The sequence below is a fragment of the Lynx rufus genome, unplaced genomic scaffold (assembly GCF_022079265.1).
Source record: "Lynx rufus isolate CCGP_SWC_20201006 ecotype Redwood Valley unplaced genomic scaffold, mLynRuf1.p SCAF_28, whole genome shotgun sequence".
NCBI lineage: Eukaryota > Metazoa > Chordata > Mammalia > Carnivora > Felidae > Lynx > Lynx rufus.
Window position 1 is genome coordinate 3430450 of NW_025814843.1, and position 22929 is coordinate 3453378.

The following is a 22929-nucleotide window of genomic DNA, read 5'->3' on the forward strand; positions in this document are numbered from 1 at the left end:
ATGGGTCATCAGTAAATATTGGGCGCTTGGCTCAGCTCTGGGAAAGGGCAGGATCCCTGGAGCCAGGCTTTGACCATCCCAATGTTATTTGCCATCCAAGACCTCTACTTTTTCCTAAAAACTACCGTCCACGATCAGTGTTTTCAGCTCACTCAGAAATTGCTTCCAGTGTGCAAGCCTAGATTTCAGAGCTGGAAAGGCACTTGGGAGGTCATCGGGTACAGCTCGGGATTACCCAGCTTTATTGCTGATGCAGCTCCCGCCTGCGTCCCGTGATGAGCAGGGAACTAGGTGTTCTGAACCACCACCCCCCCCCCCCGCCGCCCTATGATCTATGTCTCTCCCACTTCACATTGCCCCCTGATCACACCAGACTGCTTTAATCACGTGCAGTCTCAGGGCGCCTGGGTGGCTCCAGCAGTTAAATGTCCAACTCTTGATTTTTGCTCAAGTCACGATCTCGGGGTTTTTCATGAGTTCAAGCCTCACATCGGACTCTGAATTGACAGTGCAGAGGCTGCTTGGGATTCTCCTTCTCGCTCTGCCCCGCTCTTCCCTCTCTTCCCAGAGAGCTCGCGTTATCTCTGTCTCTCAAAATAAATAAATAAACTTTTAAAAATAGGTAAATTTTAAAAATCGCATGCAGTCTCTGTCCTTGAGCTCCTGGGTGGAGCTGACTGCTAACTCATGCCACATATCCCTTCCCTGAGCCAAGAATCCTGGTTGCCCAGCAGTGGCCCCCATGTCCTCCCTCCAGTGCTCCCCACTGCCCTCTGTACCCAAGCAACGAGTGGACCATTGTGTTCTGGAACATAGGGCTGGAAAAGTAGACTCCTTTACACACTGTGAGGCAGGTGGCCAGACTGCTGCTGTCTTTGGAAGGTTTGGGGCCAGGATTGACCAGCAATCCAAAATAAATATCCATTGGGCATCTGCAGTAAGCAAGACTTTGGCAAACACTTTATGTCTTTGCTCCATACCGATGGAGACTGCACTTTCCAGGCTCCCTTCCCAACTGACTTCTTAATAGGCTTGACCAATGGGCAGTAGAGCTGGAAGACTGGAAGGCAGAAAGAAGGAAGACCAGGGTATTGCCCCCTTTTCTCCACCTTGTTTTCCATGACCCCAGCTCTTGCCATTCTACACCCCACTGTCATGGCCACCCCATAGCTCCAGTGCTGTTGCCAATCTCTGCGTTGTTCCATTGTTCCCCATTTGGCCTCTCAGCTCTTCTTTTCAATTAGATAAGCAATTCCCTGTATTCCTTTTTTTTTTTTTTTTTTAAGTTTTTGAAAAATGTGTTTATTTTGAGGGGCTCCTGGGTGGCTCATTCGGTTAAGCGTCCGACTTCAGCTCAGGTCACGATTTTACGGTTAGTGGGTTCGAGTGCCGCATCGGGCTCTGTGCTGACAGCTCGGAGCCTGGAGGCTGCTTCCATTTCTGTGTCTCCCTCTCCGCCCCTCCCCCCACTTGTGCTCTGTCTCTATCTCTGAAAAATAAATAAACATTAAAAAAAACTTTTTAGAGAAAATTTATTTTGAAAGAGACAGAGACAGCACAAACAGGGGAGGGGCAGAGAGAGAGAGAGAGAGAGAGAGACAGAGAGAATCCCAAGCAGGCTCTGCACTGCCAGCACAGAGCCCGATGCGGGGCTTGAACCCACAAACCATGAGATCATGACCTGAGCCGAAATCGAGAGTCAGATGCTTAACTGACTGAGCCACCCAGGTGCCCCTATTTGTTTATTTTTTAAGAGAGAGGAAGAGAGCACAAGTAGGGGAGAGGGCAGAGAGGGAGAGAGAATCCCAAATGGGTCCCGTGCTGTCAGTGTGGAGCCTGATGTGGGGCTCAAACCCATGTACCATGAGATCATGACCTGAGCCAAAATCAAGAGTTGGACACTTGACCCACTGAGCCACCCAGGCACCCCACAACTGGCAGTTTCTGTTTTCCTAGCTGAACCGTGACCATGAAATGACTCATGTAACATCTGGCCATCAGGGAACTTATAATGGGTCGGAGAATCAAGAATTTAATATACGCAAAACGCTAGTAAAATGTACAGATTCCATGCATTGACTAAAAAGTCACAAAACTGTACATTTAAAATGGGTGAACTTTGGGGCGCCTGGGTGGCGCAGTCGGTTAAGCGTCCGACTTCAGCCAGGTCACGATCTCGCGGTCCGTGAGTTCGAGCCCCACGTCGGGCTCTGGGCTGATGGCTCAGGGCCTGGAGCCTGCTTCCGATTCTGTGTCTCCCTCTCTCTCTGCCCCTCCCCTGTTCATGCTCTGTCTCTCTCTGTCCCAAAAATAAATAAAAACGTGGAAAAAAAAATTTTTTTAAATAAAAAATAAAATAAAATAAAATAAAATGGGTGAACTTTACATTATGTAAATTATACCTCAATAAAGTTGTTCTTAAATATCCCGGGTGGGGCAGGGGGGAGAACTATCCAGAAACAAATAAAGGAAAATGTAGGGTGAATAGATTAGACCAGTGATCTCCAAACATTTTTTACCATTATCACCTGAAAAAAGAAATGAAATCTGAGTATGCACTTGTAATATTTGTAGACTTACTTATTTAAATTATATACATGTTAAACTCTGTTAGTATATGATACCTTATAAACATAGTCGCCAGGGTGCCTGGGTGGCTCAGTTGGTTAAGCATCTGACTCTTTTTTTTTTTTTTTTTTAATTTTTTTTTTTTCAACGTTTTATTTATTTTTGGGACAGAGAGAGACAGAGCATGAACGGGGGAGGGGCAGAGAGAGAGGGAGACACAGAATGGGAAACAGGCTCCAGGCTCTGAGCCATCAGCCCAGAGCCTGACGCGGGGCTCGTACTCACGGACCGCGAGATCGTGACCTGGCTGAAGTCGGACGCTTAACCGACTGCGCCACCCAGGCGCCCCAAGCATCTGACTCTTGATCTCCGCTCAGGTCGTGATCTCACAGTTATGAGTTCAAACCCCGCATTGGGCTCTGCACTGTCAGTGCGGAGCCTGCTCGGGATTCTGTCTCCACCTCTCTCTCTACCCCTCCCCCACTCGCGTCTCTCTCTTTCTCTCTCTTTCTCAAAATGAATTAACTTAAAAAAAAGACAGCTGCAAATGAGCAATTTAAATAGATAAAAAAAAAAAAAAACATAGAAATTCTAGTAGTGATTTCTTGCTTTACCTGAGTGGATCGTCTCGTACATCTGTTCAGATGCCCGAACTCACTTTGAAACCGCTGCCCACTAAAGTAGGCAATCAACAAAGAGCCTGTAAGGGGCTTCCTGAGCAGGAGAGATGGGAGATTTCTGTCTTCTTCTTTCCTTTTCCTTTTCCTTTTCCTTTTTCTTTTTCTCTTTTTTTTTTTTTTTTTTTTTTTGGAAAGGGCCTACGCAATGCTCCAGTAGAAGCCACTACTTTGCCATTTACATATCCCTTTACAGTTTTCATGCGTTATCTTATTTGCTTTCGCAAGTAAAGAGGAATCTTGAATGCCTGCCCGAGAGGCGTTTGGACCTGATCACTAAGGCACTGCTGCTATGTCAGATGCACCAGATTACAGAAGGGATATTTACATCCCAAAGCCCCCCACCGATGATCAGCTTCCCACTTCCTTAGGAGCCACAGGAGGAATGGTGCGGGTGTCGCCCCTGAGCCCATTCTAAGCGCAGAGCCCTCGAATAGCAGGTCCCACTTCTCTGAAGGTCAATGAAACGAGACGATGAGCTCTCCCACTCAGGGATTCATCTTTCAGCACTTCAGAATTACTGTAGCAAACATTCTCCTGCCCTTTCTCTTAGACTGCTTCTTCATCCAGGTAAATATTATCCACGCACTCATTTGCCGAAACGATGCCTTGTAGGTTTATGTGGACCTCCCAGCCAGGAGCTTGTATGTAGCTGTTTTCGCTCCAAGGTGTTTTCCCCGATTCCTGTATCTCTCCAGCAGTCGTGCTCTGCAGGTCATGTTCTACGCACCACATTCCGCTCCATTGCCAGGGAGCAAGGCTAGACTTTGACTTTGCACCGGTCCTTCCTTCTCCCTTTTCCCCTATCCGTCCTCCCACCAGCTGAGCTCTCACTGCAGGAGCATTATGAGAACCTCATGGGGTGGCTGGCAGGACTGTGTTCAGAAAAGCATAAAGCTGCTGTCTGTAGAAGCCACCCTAGGGGTTGGGTAGAGGTAGCCGATGAAGCAGTGGAAATAACTGCATTATTAAGTGCTGAGGCTCCTGTCATTTTCCTGCTGAAAAACATTCAGTGACTCTCCTTTAACCACAGTCTGAAGAAGGTCAGTTAATGGTCTCTGTCCATAAAGAGGTGATAGCAGCTTGTCTGGTGGGGAAGAGAGCCTGAGTCCTCTCAGTACCATTGTGGGTGTTGCCACAGGACCTGAGCCAAAGAGAGATGAATATCTATTTATAAGACTATGCATAGGGGCACCTGACAGGCTCAGTCGGTGGAGCATGCCATTCTTGATCTTGGGGTCATGGATTCGAGCCCCATGTTGGGGGTAGAGATTTTAATTTAAACTTTAAGAAGTAGAAGCACGTGGGTGGCTCAGTGGGTTAAGTGTCCAACTCTTGATTTCAGCTCAGGTCATGATCTCACGGTTCGTGAGACCAAGCCCCACGTCGGGCTCTGTGTTACCAGCTTAGGGCCTGCTTGCGATTGATTCTCTCTCTTCCTCTCTCTCTGCTCCTTCCCCCCGCGCCCCCCCCACCGCCACCCCACACAAAATAAATAAACTTTAAATATATATATATATATGAAAATAAATAAAAATTCAATAAATAAGTAAATGAAAAGAATATGAATAACATCCTCAAATTGAGGCCTTGGTCTCATGTTAGGTGATGCCATAGATCAATGCACAAAAAACAGACGTGGGAGGAGACAGGTCTATGGCGCGGCCAAGTGGAGACACAGATAAGGTGCAGATTAATCTACAAAGACTTTTATCCTGAGGCCAGCCTCATGTGGTGCAGCCCCATTGGAGAGAAGATGTTGCTGGCTCCCTAGTGCTAAAACGTCTTTGCTTTGCAGTCAGAAAGCGTGGGTTCGATTCCAACTCTTAACAATCTTGCAAGCAGTCTTCTCAACTTCCTCTGTAAAGGCTCCCTCAGCAGGTGTTCATGAGGTTAAATGAAGTAACATAGCTTCGTACTTTTTATCAAAGCGCTATTGTTACTATTCTTACATATCATTCGGCTGTGTCCACATTTGCTGTTAAACCCATATATCTCCCCAGATCGTCTCTTTGGTGTGTTTCCTCCCCTCAGGAGCGAGCACAAAGCTCCAAAAGTGTGTCGTGTGAAACTGTGCACCGATTTCTCGTTGTGTCACGCTTCTAAATCTGTCTTTCGCCGAAATCTGGATACTTAAGGGCGCTCCCCTGCCCCCATACAATTCCTATCACAGGACTAGCACACTCCTACCAGAGCTTAGGGAGAAGTTCACACCTGATTAGAAAATATGTTCAAGTTGTGCTTCTTCCTTCCTTCCTTCCTTCCAGGGATTTCCCAGATGACCCAGGTGTGCAGTGGGACACAGAGCATGTGGCTAGCACCCTCCTCCAGCACATAGACGTGAACAGCATCAACCTGGTAAGGGGATGCCCTCCTAGAATGCAAAGCGGGGGGTCCCAGGCACACCTTGACTATGGCTGCCCTCCCACATCCAGAGCTTCTCCAAAACCACTTCAAAAAGAGTCCCCCCCCCCCCCACCCGGCTCTCTTTTCAACCTTCAGAGTAACAAACACACCTTTTGTGAGACCATGGAACCAAATTATCAGGCTCAGATAGAGGCAGAGGTTTTCTTTCCAAACTGTGTCCTCCTTAACCATCCCCACCCCAACCTCTGTCCCGCCACCTAAACACCCAGGGCCCCTGGAGCCTGTGCTATGTGTGACACGTCGTGCGGAATTTCGCCTTTCACGAAGCATTGTCACGTTTAGAGGGCCGTTCTAACTTTAAGAGATAAATGTTGTTATAGTTCTCATTTGACATGGAGGAAACTTGCGTTTCCAGAGGCCGAGCAGCTTGCCCAAGGTCAGCAGGTGGGGAAGCTACTAGGATCTTAAACCTCAATTTCTCACTCCAGAAAAGTACACGGATAAATTCACATGCCCTACATGGAGGACATTTTGGTCACAGACAGGACAATGATGGAGATTCACACTTACTTGCCGAGATGAACAAGTGTGGGGGCCCCCGTCTCAGCTCCGCCAGGATTGCCTGGACTGGTTGTCGCCAGTGTTTGATGTTAAGGCTTTTCAGAAGGCTTACTGTCCACTTGTAAGATAATAATAATAATAATCCCTCACGGGTTAATGCCTAAAATCCTACCACTTAAAGCCCTAATCTTTTAGTTTAAGTTTTGATGAGTCCCGCTGGCACACAAACACGTTAGGCTTTTATCAATGCTGAATTCACTGAGTAAACTGATTTATTAGACTTTTTTTTCCATGTTTATTTATTTTTGAGAGAGAGAGCGAGAACCAGAATGGAGAAGGGGCAGACAGACAGGGGGACACAGAGAGACAGCCTGCTCAAGCTGGCTCTGAGCTGTCAGCACAGAGCCCAACATGGGACTCGAACCCACGAACCGTGAGATCATGACCTGAGCCGAAGTCAGACACTTAAACAACTGAGCCACCCAGGCGCCCCATGACTTATTAGACTTTCCTTATTTATTTATTTATGTATTTATTTAGAGAGTGATACCAAAGGGGGGGCAGAGAGAGAGAGAGAGAGAGAGGGAGAGAGAGAGAGAGAGAGAGGGAGAGAGAGAATCCCAAGAATACCAACCACGCTCTGGGCTGTCAACACAGAACTCGATGCGGGCGGGGCTCGAACTCACAAACCATGAGATTGTGACCTGAACAGAGACCAAGAGTTGGACGCTCAACTGACTGACCCACCCAGGTGCGCCCTATTAGACCTTTCCTAAGAACAGATTTTCGTTGACGTATTGGTCAGATCATATTTCTTTTTTTTCGTTTTTTTTTGGGGGGGGCATATTTCATGTAGCATTTTCTTTCTTTTGTCGGAGGGGCAGTCACATCTATCTATCTATCTATCTATCTATCTATCTATCTATCTATTTATATTGAAGACCATCTTGTTTCCTCATGACACAAAACACAAATGAAACTTAGTCCACAGAGGCCAAAAGGGGCACCTAAGTGACTCACTGTGATTCACATAAAGGCCGAGACGCAGGTGATGGGACTCTTCATCTTGCTCTGTGCACTGCCTTCTTTCTCCTGGCTGGAAAAATGGCCACCAACAGCTTGCAGTGCCACTCTTCCTAGCTTTACCTTCCGGGAGGGTCTGAGTGTGAAAGCTGGAGGGAAGGGTCCATGGGCCTCGGAGTCAAATGCCCAGCCCCGCTGACTGGGCTTGCCTGGGTTCTCTTGGCCATCCCACCCCAGCCCACGCAGGCAGAACATGGGCTCCACAGCCCCGAACCGGAGACAGGGCCGGTCTTCAGAGCCTGAAGTAACACAGTGAGGTCCATGAAGTGCTCTGCAATCCCCCTTGGGACCCCGTTTCCCCACAGTTGTGGCTTCCCCAGGACCTGTCCCCAAACACTCTCACGACTGCTGGTTTCCCCAGGAACTTCGCTTGTGAGATCAACTCCCATCTTTCTGAACTTGGCCCTCCTTGGTCTGGCCCTCAAGTACTGCACGCTGGTGGACAGGATTGGTCCTTGCTGAGGGGCCAGACCACGTTCGAGTTGGCCACAGCTCTGAGCACCCAGGGAGGGGTCTCAGAGCACAGATAGTTCTGCGTGTCATTCTGGCTCTCAGAACAGTCTCCTGAGTTTGGGTCCTAGAAAACTGATTTGCGATCCAGGCCCACCTCAAAGCCTCCTCCTCCAAGAAGCCTTCCCCGACTTCTTCAGCCCTCTTTCAGATTCCCACAGTATTTGATGTGTATCCTGCGAATTGCTGTTTATTCTTTGAAGTACAAGACTGTGTCTTGAAACTAGGCTGGAAGGTCCATGGTGGCAAGGGCTACACATGACACCTTTTTTAAAAAAAAAATTTTTTTAAATGTTTATTTATTTTTGAGGGAGAGAGACAGAACGTGATCGGGGGAGGGGCAGAGAGAGAGGGAGACACAGAACCGGAAGCAGGTTCCAGGCTCCGAGCAGTCAGCACAGACCCTGACGTGGGGCTCGAACCCACGAACCGCGAGATCATGACCTGAGCCGAAGTCGGATGCTTAACCAACAGAGCCACCCGGGTGCCCCCGTGACACCTTTTATATCCCCAAGAACAAGAACAGACCCCACACGGGGCTCGTCCTCAAACTGCCACCACCGTCAACTGCCACCTGGTGGCCTGGAGCTCTTTCCTGTTGTCTGAGGTGCTCACCTTCATTCCAGTGAGTGAGGGGCCTTCATTGTCAGGACAACCCTGAGTTGATTTAATTTCCATACACAAGAAAACTGGTTTAAAAGAGCTCTTTAAGGGCACATGGGTGGCTCACTTGGTTGAGCGTCCAAACTTCTTTCGACTCTCTGCCTCCCTCTCTCTCTCTCTCTCTCTGCCCTTCCCCCACTTCTGTGCACATGTGTGTGTGCTCTCTCTCTCTCTCTCTTTCTCTCAAAAATAAACATTAAAAAAATAAAATAATAACACTAAAACAGCTCTTTAACACACCTTGCTGTTAATAAGGAAACTCTCAGGGCCCCTGGGTGGCTCAGTCGGTTGAGCGTCTGACTTCGGCTCAGGTCATGATCTCACAGTTTGTGGGTTCGAGCCCCGCGTCGGGTTCTGTGCTGACAGCTTAGAGGCAGGAGCCTGCTTCGAATTCTGTGTCTCCCTCTCTCTCTGCTCTACCCCACTCATGTTCTGTCTGTCTCTCCCCTTCAAAAATAAATAAAAACATTAAAAATTTAAATAAATAAATAAGGAAACTCTCAAGCTGTCACAGTGCAGTCAGGAACAATTTCCCTGGCCTGCACTAGTACATCAGCGGAGTATAAGGCCATGCTAACACCATCGCCAGTATGGGCATGAAGGGCCATAATCACGACTCCGCCCCCACGATGCAGTGAAATGCACCTTCCTACCCCCATAGGCCCTGCAGGGCCAGGGGCGAGGAGTTAGCAGTGAACAGGTGAGAAGTCACTCGATGAGAGGATCAGAGGGCCCAGGTGCCCCCTCCGGACCGGAAGTATTGGCCGAACCTGGGAAGATAGAGTCTCACCTGGGCTGTGCTGGGATGATACCAAAAGTTCTCCTCTGTCCAAACCAAAAGCTGGCTCTGCAGTGGTTAGCACAGTGTGATGGAAGGAAACCGTGTACTATCTGGTCCCAGCTCCGCTGCCCGGACAGGGCCTTGAAAAGCATTATAATGCTGCCCTTTATATAAAACAGTGTAGGGGGTTGGTAGTGTCTTTGGGTAACAAGCAGGCGAGGTCCTGGGCCCAACCCCTATCTCAACCTTTCATCCAACAAATATTTACTGACCACCTGCTATGTGATGTTCACTACTGGCTGTGAACTTCGAGATAGCAGTGAACCAAACATACCTAGTCCCTGCTCCCTCAGGGCGCCATGACACTTGGGACCACAGCATTGTTTGTTATGGTTGACTGTCCTCTGCACTGTACATGCTTAGCAGCACCCCTGGCCTCTCCTCACTGACAGCCCACCTCTCTACCCAGTGGCAACACCCCTCACTCATCACAGCAAATGTATCTCCAGACGTTGCCAGATGTCCCTGGGGCAACACTGCTCCCCGTTGAGAACCACCATCTTTGAGAAACCAGAGCAGCCCCACTGTTACCTCCTGTTGATTGGGGTCTGAGCAAGATTTCATCTAAACAAAGATCTCTGCAAGTAAGGAGGGAAAAGTGGATGGAGTTCTAGAAGGAGCTACAGGTGTCTGGGGTGCCTGGGTGGCTCAGTCAGTTGAGGGTCCGATTTCAGCTCAGGTCATGATCTCACGGTTCATGGGTTCCAGCCCCATGTCTTTGCGCTGACAGCACAGAGCCTACTTCGGATTATGTCTCCCTCTCTGTGCCCCTTTGCTCATGTTCTCTCTCAAAAATAAATAAACATTAAAAAAAATTTAAAAGAAAAAGAAAAAAGGGATGCTTGGGTGACTCGGTTGAGTATCCAACTTCAGCTCAGGTCATGATCTCACAGTTCGTGAGCCCCACATCGGGCTCCGTGCTGACGGCTAAGAGCCCGGAGCCTGCTTCAGATTCTGTGTCCCCCTCTCTCTCTATCTGTCCCCTGCTCATGCTCTGTTTCTCTCTGTCTCTCAAAAGTAAATAAATGTTAAAAAAAATTTTTAATAAAAATAAAATTTTTTTTTTTATTTTTTTTTTTAATTTTTTTTTTACGTTTATTTATTTTTGAGACAGAGAGAGACAGAGCATGAACGGGGGAGGGGCAGAGAGAGAGGGAGACACAGAATCGGAAGCAGGCTCCAGGCTCCGAGCCGTCAGCCCAGAGCCCGACGCGGGGCTCGACCTCACGGACCGCGAGATCGTGACCTGAGCTGAAGTCGGACGCTCAACCGACTGAGCCACCCAGGCGCCCCAAAATAAAAATTTTTTTAATAAAATAAAATATAAATAAACTTTCTTTCAATCTGTATCCCCACCCCTCAACCTATGCTCAATAAATGTTAGCTGCTCTCATTTTAACATAGTTCTCCATACCTGAAGTAAACATTTTACGATTTAAAATAGAAAGGCCGGGGTGCCTGGGTAGCTCAGTCGGTTAAGCAACCGACTCTTGATCTCCATTCAGGTCTTGCTCTCAGGATTGTGAGTTCAAGCCCTATCCTGTCCCTTTAGTCCGTGCTGCATGGCCACTCTCTTTTCTTGGGGACAGTTTGCCTCTTTGCACTACCCCTAACCAACCATTCGTGTTCTTTTATCTGAGTCCTTGTTCTCTTTTTTATATTTCTTATTTATTTATCTTATTATTCAAGCAAATTATTGTTATTATTCAAACTGCTATTTGGGTGTTTTTTTAATCATCTGTGCAGAAATGAAATGTTGGAATGTAGACTAAGCTTATCATTAATAACAGATGATACGGGGGCATCTAGGTGGTTCAGTCGGTTGAGTGTCCGACTCTTGGTTTCAGCTCAGGTCATGATCTCACAGTTTTGAGACTTCAAGCCCTGCTTTGGGCCCTCTGCTGACAGCACGGAGCCTGCTTAGGATTCTCTCTCTCTCCCTCTCTGTGTCCCTCCCCCACTTGCTTCTCTGTCTCTCTCAAAATAAATAAATAAACTTAAAAAAAAACAGGTGGGACGCCTGGGTGACTCAGTCGGTTAAGTGTCCGACTTCAGCTCAGGTCATGATCTCACAGTCCGTGGGTTCAAGCCCCGCATCGGGCTCTGTGCTGACAGCTCAGAGCCTAGAGCCTGCTTCAGATTCTGTGCCTCCCTCTCTCTCTCTGCCCCTCTTCCACTCTACTCTGTCTCTCTCCATCTCTCAAAAATGAATAAATGTTAAAAAAAAAAAAGATGATACAGAGGCAGTCCATGAGCAAATAAACTTCTATGATTTTAACCCCGATGCATGGTAGACATTGCCCCTCAAAGCCTCTGTGCCCTCAGTATGGCACAAGGAAAAGAAGCCGAAAGATTCAGGGAGCGTCTACATGCACAAAAGTTCACACAGCAGCCAGCCGAGAAAACTGTGTTCATAAACAGCCAGGAAGATAAGAGACAGAGATACCCTGAACTCAGGTTCCTATCATGGCTGAATTCCACTCTGCTCCACTGGCCTGGAACAAGATTAAACAGTAAAACCCACGGAAACAGTCTCCACACAACTGGCCAAAGCAGTGGTTACACACCACCGATCTGCTCCGAAGTGAGTTCAGGTGTCCTCGCGATTGCAATCGTTCCAGCGGTCTGTGCGCTCCCTTTCATCCCAAGGGAATGGGGATGGCTACTTTGAAATGGAGTCAGAGAGAGCATTCAGACAGTCATGAGTGAACACCCTGTATTTCTCTACAGGTGGTGACTTTCGATGCAGGGGGAGTGAGTGGTCACAGCAACCACGTTGCTCTATATGCGGCCGTGAGGTAGGACTCTCCACGTGTTGGAGGTGGGAGAGGGTCTTTTCCTTTGCTCAGGGTGGATGGATGGTTTCTAAAAAAGTTTTTTAAATATTTATTTATTCTTTGAGAGAGAGAGAGAGAAAGAAAGAGCACAAGCAGGGGAGGGGCAGAGAGAGAGGGAGACACAGAGTCGGAAACAGGTTCCAGGCTCTGAGCTGTCAGCACAGAGCCCGACGCAGGGCTCGAACCCACAAACCATGAGATCATAACCTGAGCTGAAGTCAGACGCTTAACCGCCTGAGCCTCCCAGGTGTCCCAAGATGGATGGTTTCTAAAGTACTTCCCCACTGTATGTCTGGGCCCCGTGAAAGTGACCACTGAGTTATAGAGAGCCACTGTTGTCCACGTTGCTCACGACATCTTACCACATTGTCTTGTGAGAAATCACTCCTAAGTTGACTTATTGTTTTGTCTCCTTAACCCTAAGGTGTTTTTCCCCCACGGAAAAATGGGGGTAACATTTTATTTCTCTCTTTGCTTTGGCCACAGAGAGCTTTAGGGCCAAATTTGTGACCCCTCGGAGCACATGTGGGAGACTTTCAGGGCTGAGTTCTGTGAATCGGTGTGCCTCTTGGCTTCATCTTCTTTTTCCTCCTAATTTATTTTGTTTTCTCCTGTTGTGCATTCTGTACACTATTTCAAATCTACCAAATAGGTGTCTGCATTTTACTGATAAAAAAAAATTGCACCTCAAAGACATTTGAGGGACTTACAGAGGCTCGTACAAGCATGTACCATGTTTCCTACCCTCTAGAGAAGTGCTTCTCCTGGGCGTCATGAGTGGCGGAGCGGTGGACCTGGCTTAGCCACTGAGGACAGGAAGGGGCACCTTGAAGTGAAGCATTTACTTTATAACTTTCTTCTAAACACGCCTGATGTTCTTAGACCAGAGCAGTGAAATATGTAAAGCTAGAAATGATCTCACCTATCCTTAAGTCCAACCACCTCATTTTTCAATTTCAAAAGAGAAAAACTTGGAAGAATCCTTTGTGGTTCCCTGCATCTCTAATGGGCGAAGCTTGGACCAGGGCACTTCATAACCATTGGTCAGCCCCCAGATTGTCTGGGGTAAGGTGCCCACCCTGATCCCTTTAGCTGTAGCCAGAGGTATGGAATCCCAGAAACCTCTTTGGTGATTGATGTAAAAGCAACTACCTAGAAACCTACAGAAGGATCACAGGATATGGCAGGCCCTAATACTGTTGGGGAGGAAGAAATTTTCCTCTGTCCAAGGTTCTTCTAGCTAGACTAAGAATTAAATTTCCATGAGACCATTAATAGGAAAAAATCAAATTTAATGTTGTCATATGGAGAATCTACACAAATATGAAATTCCAAAGATGGTCAGGCAACCTGAGGCTTATATGTCATCCTCAGCTCAGGAGGAGGGCGGGAGTCTGGAGGTACAAAGAAGAGGAAGAACATTAGCAGGAAGGTGAGAGGAGATGTTTGGAAAACAAAGGATTCCCTGTTACGCAGATAAGATTTTTAGGTGAAAAGGAATCTCTTTGACTAGTTCTCTTCCTGGTACAGACCCCCTTTCCAGAGCAAATTTAGGTGGTTGAGGGGGATATAAAGCGGTTTTCCTCAATTTGCTGGGTTTTGATTGCTTTTAACTCAAAATAATCTACATGCCATTGTGGTCCAAGTTGGAGAGGCTTGCCTTTAACCTCTACACTCTGAAGGCTCTTCCTGCAAAGGAATTATTGCTCCCTTTCACTCCTGTCCTTTCTTCTTCCAGGACCCTGCATTCAGAAGGGAAGTTACCTAAAGGTAAGTTGTCCCTTTTGCCAAAGTCTGCTAGTTACTATCCCTCTAAAAAAACTTATTGGACAAAAAAATGTAAATATGTGGAAAACTGCCATAGGCCAAGCAAAGGTGGGGCCGGGGAGGCTGGACCACACTCTTTCTGACCCAGTTCAGTGTGTCTGTCAGTGTGGGTCCTCCAGCTTTCAAAGCAGGTTGTATCCATTGGGAAGTGCCCTGCCAGCCAGGCAGCCTCTGGGTGGGAGGGGAGGCCAGATGGGTTAGAAAACCAGAACCAACAGGAGATACAAATATGAAAGAAACTTATTATAAGGATTTGGCTCATGCAAGTACAGAGGCTGAGAAGTCCCACAGTCTAGCATCTCTGCAAGCTGGGGGCCCAGGAACCTGGGGGTCAGTTAGTGGGGTCCAAAGGCCTGAGAAGCAGGAGGGCCAATGGTGTAAATCCCAGGCCAAGGGCAGGTGATGACCCATGTCCTAGCTTAATGGGCAGAAAAGAAGAAATTCTCCCTTCATCCACCTTTCCTTCTATTGAGGCCCTCAATGGATTGGATCATGTCCACCCTCACTGGGGAGGGCAGTCTGCCTTCCTGAGGCCACCGATTTGAATGCTAAGCTCATCCGAAAAAACCCTCCCAGGCATACCCAGAAATAATGTACAGCCCAATATCTGGGTACCCTGTGACCCAGTGAAGTTGACACATAAAATTAACCATGACACTGGGCCTTGGCCGCTCATCTGTCTAGCTTTCTCACCAGGTGGGTCTTTTTCACCTCCAGTGTTCTTTCGGTCTGTCTGTCTGAAGTCACATCCCAGCCCCCAATTACTTGTCAATGGCTGATGGGCGCTTGATGGGTTCATCTGTTTGAGTTAGAAGGTGTTTGACCCCACTTGACCATTCACTGTGTGACACTGATGCTTAACCTCTCTGAGCCAGTTTCTGGTCTGTCAGTGGGAGTAATATACATAATATACTGAGGAGTAATATACCTCAGGAGTGTTATAAAGATGAAGCAAATGAAAACGTAAGTAGAGTTCAGAGAGCTCAGCCCTCCGAATGGGCTGAGCTTACCAAGCTGTGAGGGCTTTAGAATGGGACTGTAGTTTATTCGATCCTCACATCAATGCTGTGAGACAGGCTCCCACACTGTCAATGCCATTTTACAGATGAGAAAACTGAGGCTCAGAGAGCTGAAGGGACTTCCCTAAATCTGTCGGGTCTTGAGTGCCAGAGCAGGAACTAGGTCTCTTGCCTCCCATTACAGAAATTCCGGTCTTCATCGCCTTTCCCTTGGCCTTGATGTAGCCAGTTCCCAACCTCTAGCAACCAACCTTATCTTGCTAAGGCATGCAGCAAGTAGAGGACATCCAGCCAGGTGTTCTGTGACCCTGTCACTCTTCCTGTCTGTGAGGATGATGGGCAAAACACAGCTTTGGTGCTACAGAGTCATCTGGCAACTCCATGGCCACGGTCCTGCCCTGCCCTGAGCCCCAAGGGAGAGGTAGGGTGCTCAGGGGGAATCTGCCTGGAAGCAACAAGACTCTTCACTTCTCCCCTCTCCCCTCCCCCCAACCAGGGTGTTCCGTGCTCACACTTCAGTCAGTGAATGTGTTACGCAAGTATATCTCCCTCCTGGACCTGCCCTTTACTCTGCTTCAGACCCGGGATGTCCTCTTCGTGCTCACCAGCAAAGAAGTGGCACAGGCCAAGGTGAGGATTGTGAATTCCTGGACTCCTCCCTCTGGATCTGTGTCCCAGGCCCCCTGGCTCCTCATGACCCCTAACAGAAGACTTTCCACAGCAGTTCAGCACCTGAGTGTTAGGACTATCTAGCTAGACCTTGGCAGTCATAGATTTTCAAGGACTTTCACCTTTTCTTTTCTTTTCTTTTCTTTTCTTTTCTTTTCTTTTCTCTTTTTAAAGATTTTTTTAAATCTTTTTGAAATGTTTATTTATTTTGAGAAAGAGAGAGTGAGGGTGTGTACACACGGAAAAGAGAGAGAGAGAGTGCGAGCAGGGAGAGGGACAAAAAGAGAGGAGAGAGAGAGAATCCCAAGCCAGCTCCATGCTGTCTGTGCAGAGCCTGACTCGGGGCTCGATCTCACAAACTGCAAAATTATAACCTGAGCCGAAATCAAGAGTCAGACACTTAACCAACTGAACCACCCAGGAGCCCTAAAGATTTTATGTTTAAGTAATCTCTACGCCCAACATGGGGCTCCAACTTACAACCTTGAGATCAAGAGTCACATACTCCACCTCCTGAGTCAGCCAGGCACCCCCACCCTTTTTTCTGATTATAAAAATAACACACGCTTTTTTAAAAGTAAATAACAGGGGCGCCTGGGTGGCGCAGTCGGTTAAGCGTCCGACTTCAGCCAGGTCACGATCTCGTGGTCCATGAGTTCGAGCCCCGCGTCGGGCTCTGGGCTGATGGCTCAGAGCCTGGAGCCTGTTTCCGATTCTGTGTCTCCCTCTCTCTCTGCCCCTCCCCTGTTCATGCTCTGTCTCTCTCTGTCCCAAAAATAAATAAACGTTGAAAAAAAAATTAAAAAAATAAAAATAAATAAAAATAAAAGTAAATAACAATACATGCTTATTGTAGAAAATCTAGAAATACATAAAAGCATCAAGAAGAAAATAAAAATAATTAATAAAAATTACCCACAGTGCCACCACTCAAAGGTAATTATTGTTAACGTATGTCCTCTATATAAAGAATATTATATAAATATATATTTTTTAATTTTTTTTAAGTTCATTTATTTGTTTGAAGGGGAGAGAGAGCATGAGCGGAGGAAGAGCAGAGAGAGAGGGAGACACAGAATCCGAAGCAGGCTCCAGGCTCCGGGCTGTCAGCACAGAGCCCGACGCGGGGCTCGAACTCACAAACTGCGAGATCATGACCTGAGCTGCAGTTGGATGCTTAACTGACTGGGCCACCTAGGCACCCCTTTTTTATTAATTTTTTTTTTAATTTTTTTTTTCAACGTTTATTTATTTTTGCGACAGAGAGAGACAGAGCATGAACGGGGGAGGGGCAGAGAGAGAGGGAGACACAGAATCGGAAACAGGCTCCAGGCTCTGAGCCATCAGCCCAGAGCCCGACGCGGGGCTCGAACTACCGGACCGCGAGATCGTGACCTGGCTGAAGTCGGACGCTTAACCGACTGCGCCACCCAGGCGCCCCTTTTATTAATTTTTTTAATGTTTACTTATTTTTGAGAGAGAGAGAACATGAACAGGGGAGGGGCAGAGAGAGAGAGGGAGACAGAGAATGTGAAGCAGGCTCTGAGCTGTCAGCGCAGAGCCTGATGCAGGGCTTGTACCCATGAACTGTGAGACCCTGACCTGAGCTGAAGTTGGACATTTAACTGACTGAGCCACCCAGGTGTCCATATGTGTGTATATATATATATATATATTTTTTTTTAATGAGATCACACAGTGCCTACTATTTAAAACCTGTTCTAATATTATGCCTCTTTTCTTATGTCCTTATGTATTTGAATTGCAATGGGTGCCTGCGTTCCCTTGTATGGATGTACCACACAGCTTGAGTCTAAGGAATTGAGACCTGCCGGGAGCCTCTGTGAAGGAGCCAATGTAAAGAGCCAGTAGGACAGACCGCCAGAGGCCTAGGTGTCTATGGAGGAAATGACAGGCCCAGTAAGGCCCTCGTAGCGAAAACCCTTAGCTGGCGGTAGGGCAGGTGATTCTAAGAACCATGGAGTTAGGGAGCAGGCAGTTAAGGAGGATTGCTCAGTTTGTCTACAGGCGTCACCCCCAGCTGACTTCAGTCCACCAGAAAGAGAAGAGCAGCGATGAGTAGAACTGAGAGAACTCAAGATAATGATTTCTTTTTGCTGTTTAGTTTTCTTTCTTTTTTTTAAATTTTTTTTAATGTTTGTTTATTTTTGAGAGAGAGAGAGAGAGACAGAGTGCGAGCAGGGGAGGGTCAGAGAGAGAGTGGGACACAGAATCTGAAGCAGACTTCAGACTCCCGAGTTGTCAGCGTAGAGCCCAATGTGGGCTCGAACTCACGAGCTGTGAGATCATGACCTGAGCTGAAGTCAGATGCTTAACTGACTGAGCCACCCGGGTGCCCCTTAGTTTTCTTTTCTAAACTGTCTGCAATAAACATGGATACCTACCAAAGGCACTTTGCCAGATGTTGAACAGGCAACACGAAACGGAAATATGTGTTCTCCCTTGTTTATTTGATAGGTCATTAATCTTTGTACTTTATTTTTGCCCTTCTACTTTACTCATGTTTGACACTATTTTTATTTTTTATTTTACTATTCTTTTAGTGTTTATTTTGGGAAGAGACAGAGAAAGAGAGAGAAAGTGCAAGCGGGGGAGGGGCAGAGAGCGAGGGAGACACAGAATCCGAAGCAGGCTCCAGGCTCTGAGCTGTCACAAAGAGCCCGATGCAAGGCTTGAACCCACGAGACATGAGATCATGACCTGAGCTGAAGTCAGACGCTCAACCGACTGAGCCACCAGGCACCCCTGACACTTTTTTTTTTTTTAATTTCTCGGCCTTTTTTTTTTTTCCCATTTTCAGTCTTTTAAAATAATACACTTCAATACTATTAATTTCCCTTGAAGTATTCCTTTAGCTGCACCCGACAAGTTCTGATATGTGCTTTTTCTCCTGCCATTCAGTTATAAGTAATTTATAGTTCCCATTGTGAGTTCCTCTTTAATACATGAAGTGTTTAAGGGCGTATTTTAGAGTTTAAAATGCATATGTGTGATTAGATACAGTAGATCGTCATTATTCTCAAGTTCCACATTTGCAAATGTGCCTACGTGCTAAAATTTACTTGTAACCCCAGAATTAATAGTCCTGGTGCTTTTGCGGTCATTTGTGGACATGCGTATCTGCAAGGCAGTGAAAAGTTTTAAGTCACCACCAATGCACACACACACAGGTTCCCAACTGTTGAACAAGGTGACCCTCTGCCGTCTCATTTCAGCTCTCCTACTGTAAACAAGTATCCTTTCCCAGTATATTTAGTGTCGCATTGTTCTCATTTTTGTTTTGTTGGTGACTTTGTGGTTTAAAACGTCTTCTAAATATAGCATCAAAGTGCTGCCTAATGAGGCTAAGGGCGCGAAAGCTGTGACGTATCTTACAGAGAAAGTACGTGTGTTAGATAAGCTTCATGCATGTATGAGTTATAGCCCCATTAGTTGTGAATTCAGTATTAATGAATTGATAACATACTATTGAATAAGGTGCCTTCAAAAAAACACAGATAAAACAAGGTTATGTGTTGGAGCGCCTGGGTGGCTCAGTCAGTTGAGCGTCCAACTCTTGATTTCGGCTCAGGTCATGATCCCAGGGTCATGGGATCTAGCCCTGCATCGCTTGGGATTTTCTATCTCTGCCCCTCTCCCCTGCTCGTGCTCTCTCTCTCTCTCTCTCTCAAAAAACAAATCAAAACAAAACAAAAATGAAAACAAAAAACAAGGTTATGTGTTGATCAGTTGATGAAAATGTTGTGACCAGAGGCTCTCAGGAACAATGATTCAGTATTGACTAAATCAAGTGTCTGTAGTAACTTTATAGAACATAACTACCATAACAAGAATCAAGATATAGCCTTTTTATTGTTGACTTATAATTGAATTGCTTTCTGGTCATCACATGTGGCCTGTGTAATACTGGTTTTTAAAGACTTATTGAGAGTTCTTCAATGAATGACCTACTTTATGATCACTTTTTGTAAATGTTAACTTGTTTACCTAAAAAGTTTGTGTGTGCTCGATGCTTTGCATTTCAGACTCTAGATCTTACCAGTTGATCAAGCTTAGTACTTATGTTGGTCACAACTTGTGTATTCTAACTACTTTTTTTAACTTTTTGATCTACTACTTTGATACAAGTATGTTGAGATCTCTTCCCCTGAGTTTGCATTTGTCCATTTGTCTTTGTTTTTGCTTTATGTGTGTCTTGTGCACAAAAAGATCAAGGTCATTGTATCTTAGCAAACTATTCCTTTTATTATCCTATGTCTCACATTATTAATGGTTTTGTCTTAAATTCTATTTTAATCTTAACATTGCTATGATAGCTTTCTTTGGACTTGTATCTACATGGTTCATCTTTTTTAATACCTTTTTTTTTTCTTTAAGTAGGCTCCATGCCCAGTGTGGGGCTTTTTAATACCTTTATTTTTATTTTTAATCACTTGTAATTTTTAGATGTGTCTTCTGTAAGCAGCATATACTTGTATTTTTTTCTTAATCCTTCTACGAAATATCTTGTTTCTTTTATTGAGGTGTAGTTGACATTTGTTTCTAATGTACCACATAGTGATTCAACAACTCTATACCTTATGCTGTGCTCAGTACAAGTGTGCTATGAAAGCAAGTGGGGATATTTGGTTTATTTTTATTTGTTACTATTGATCTATTTGGACTTTTTTCTACTATCTTATTTTGTGTTTTCTGTTTAACGTTATCCCCCGGCCCCCACCACCCTTTTCCTGCCTTCTGTTGGATTGGTCAAATTTTCCATGGCCCCTCTCCCTGCTTTCTCCCCCTCTGTTTTGGAAGCTATAGATGGTATTTCTGTGGTTCGCCCTAAAATTGTAATATCATTCATAACCATAAAATTCAAAGCAATCCGTATTTGTCCTCCCTGCCACCCAACTTTAGCAGGTTTTAATTGCTCATTGATCAACTCTGCCCCACTCTGTTACTGTACCTTATGATATCATTGCTGATACCTACTAGATTGCTGGCCCTTCCCTGTTTCTTGTATCCCACACGTTACCTCTGGGTTCACTTTTGCTGATGCCTGTTCTTCAGCATTTTTTAGTGAGGGTCTAAGGAAGGCAACTTCTCTTAGCCTTTGAGTGTTTGCATGTCGCCTTCTGAATGAGGTTAGCTGGAAATAAAGGTTTAGCTTGAGTTATAGGCCCTCTGCAAAGGTGTTTGAAGATGTAACTCCCATCCTTATCCTTTGGCAACGGGGACCTGCTGTCATTGTAATCTTATTAGTCATGTACAGTTAATCTCCTTTATGTTAATGTTTCAGGTTATCTTTGTGTTTCTGGGTTCCACAGTCTTATTACAGTAGGTCTAGGGTAGATTTGCTCATTTCTTCTGCCTCGTACTCTCAACCTGGAGACCTCTATCTGTTGGCAATTCTCAAAACTCCTCACCTATTTTCTCTTCAAACAGCACTTGGGTGAAGTTCCCTCCGTTCTCTTCCTGGATTCCTACTGAATGCATATTGAGGACTCTCAATCTTTTTTCTTTTAAGTTTATTTATTTAAGTAATCTCTACACCCAAAATGGGGCTCAAACTCAAAACCCCGAGATCAAGAGCTATGTGCACCTCTGACTGAGCCAGCCAGCTGTCCCTTGAGGACTCATTATTATTTTTTAAAAATATTTATTTCTGAGAGCATGATATTTTTGAGAGAGAGCATGAGTGGGGGAGGGAGACACAGAATCTGAAGCAGGCTCCAGGCTCTGAACTGTCAGCACAGAGCCCGACGCAGGGCTTGAACCCACAAATCATGAGAGTATGATTAGAGCCAAAGTCAGATGCTTAACCGCTTAACCAACTGAGCCACCCAGGCGCCCCCCTTGAGGACTTTAAAAAAAAATTTTTTTTAATGTTTATTTTTGAAGGAGGGAGAGAAAAAGAGCATGAGTGGGGGAAGAGCAGAGAGAGAGGGAGACACAGAATCCGAAGCAGGCTCCAGGTTCTGAGCTGCCAGCACAGAGTCTGACGTGGGGCTCGAACTCACAAACCGTGAGATCATGACCCAAGCCAAAGCTGGATGCTTAACCAACGGAGCCACCCAGGTGCCCCCCACCTTGAGGACTTTTAATCTATGCTTTGTGTCTCCTAATTGTTCTTTCACATTTGTTCTCTATTTCAAATTTTGTTTTCATTTCTACAATACCTAATTTTTTATTTTACGACCACCTATTGTTTCACTTCCATTTTTTTTAATTTCATAATTTCTTATTCTTTTTTTTTTATTGAGAGAATGCATGTGCATGAAAGTGGGGAAGGGGCAGAGGGAGAAGGAGGGAGAGAGGAGAAAGAGAGAGAGAAGAGAGAATCCCAAGCAGGCTCCACGCTCAGCACGGAGTCCGACGAGGGACTCAGTCTCACAACTGTGAGATCATGACCTGAGCTGAAATCAAGTGAGACGCCTAACCGACTGAGCCACCCGGGTGTCCCGATAATTTAGTCTTTAAGCTGGTTTTCCTCCCACTTAGCTCTTTGAATGTCCAAAATGTAATCAGTCTTTGGCAAATTGTTCTATGAAACTATCTTCATCTAAAATATATTCATGGTCTAGTTGCTAATTTGATTACATCTCTTTCTTTGCATCACATTACGTCATGTCTCCAGGAATTCTGATTTGGAAACTAGGGGCTAGGTGGTTGACTTGGGGGATGTTACTCCCCTCTTCCTCTGTGCTCTCCCTCCTCATCTTTGCAATTGCTTGAAGGCCAGAATCAGGTCGTCACTGGCAATTCCAGTCACAGAGCCAGCAGGTAACTGTTCAGTGCTGGTCTCAAAGCATTCAGCTTGCTCTCAAAGCAGTCGGCGGCATTTTTTTTCCCCCAACCTCTTATCTGACGAGGGAGCCCCTGACCGCTCCAGCAGAGTCCCGGCAGTGAGACCAGAAGCAGAACTCCCAGCTACCACTTTGCTCTGAGCCTTTGAGCCAGTAATCCTCTGCTTTGGCCTCTCACACCTCTGTCCACATTCTTTAAGTTCATGGTGCTCTTGGTGTTAGTTTTGACCCATCCGTGTCTCTTTGCATTTTCCTCTGTCATCGCTATGTGTTTGGAACAGGAAGCATGAATTTACCGCTTCCTCTTGACCAGGTCAGAACACCTGAATTATGTTGAGGATGAGAAAATTAAAAGTAAATACAGGGCACCTGGCTGGTCAGTAGAGCATGCGACTCTTGATCTCGGGTTCGTGAGATCAAACCCCATGTCGGGGGTAGAGTTTACTAGGAAGGAAAGGAAAGGAAAAAGGAAATAGAATTACCATATGATCCAGC

The 22929-nt window shown here is 46.0% G+C and overlaps 1 protein-coding gene across 1 annotated transcript in view; it reads left to right on the plus strand.

Annotated features, from left to right (window-relative positions):
* The window catches only part of PIGL (phosphatidylinositol glycan anchor biosynthesis class L), an 80520-nt gene that overhangs the window by 55571 nt on the left and 2020 nt on the right, over nucleotides 1-22929 (plus strand). Inside the window, exons 3-6 of the mRNA XM_047089943.1 lie at nucleotides 5513-5603; nucleotides 12001-12068; nucleotides 13846-13877; nucleotides 15450-15583. Coding sequence (XP_046945899.1) covers nucleotides 5513-5603; nucleotides 12001-12068; nucleotides 13846-13877; nucleotides 15450-15583 — 325 coding nt within the window. The remainder of the gene's footprint in view (nucleotides 1-5512; nucleotides 5604-12000; nucleotides 12069-13845; nucleotides 13878-15449; nucleotides 15584-22929) is intronic.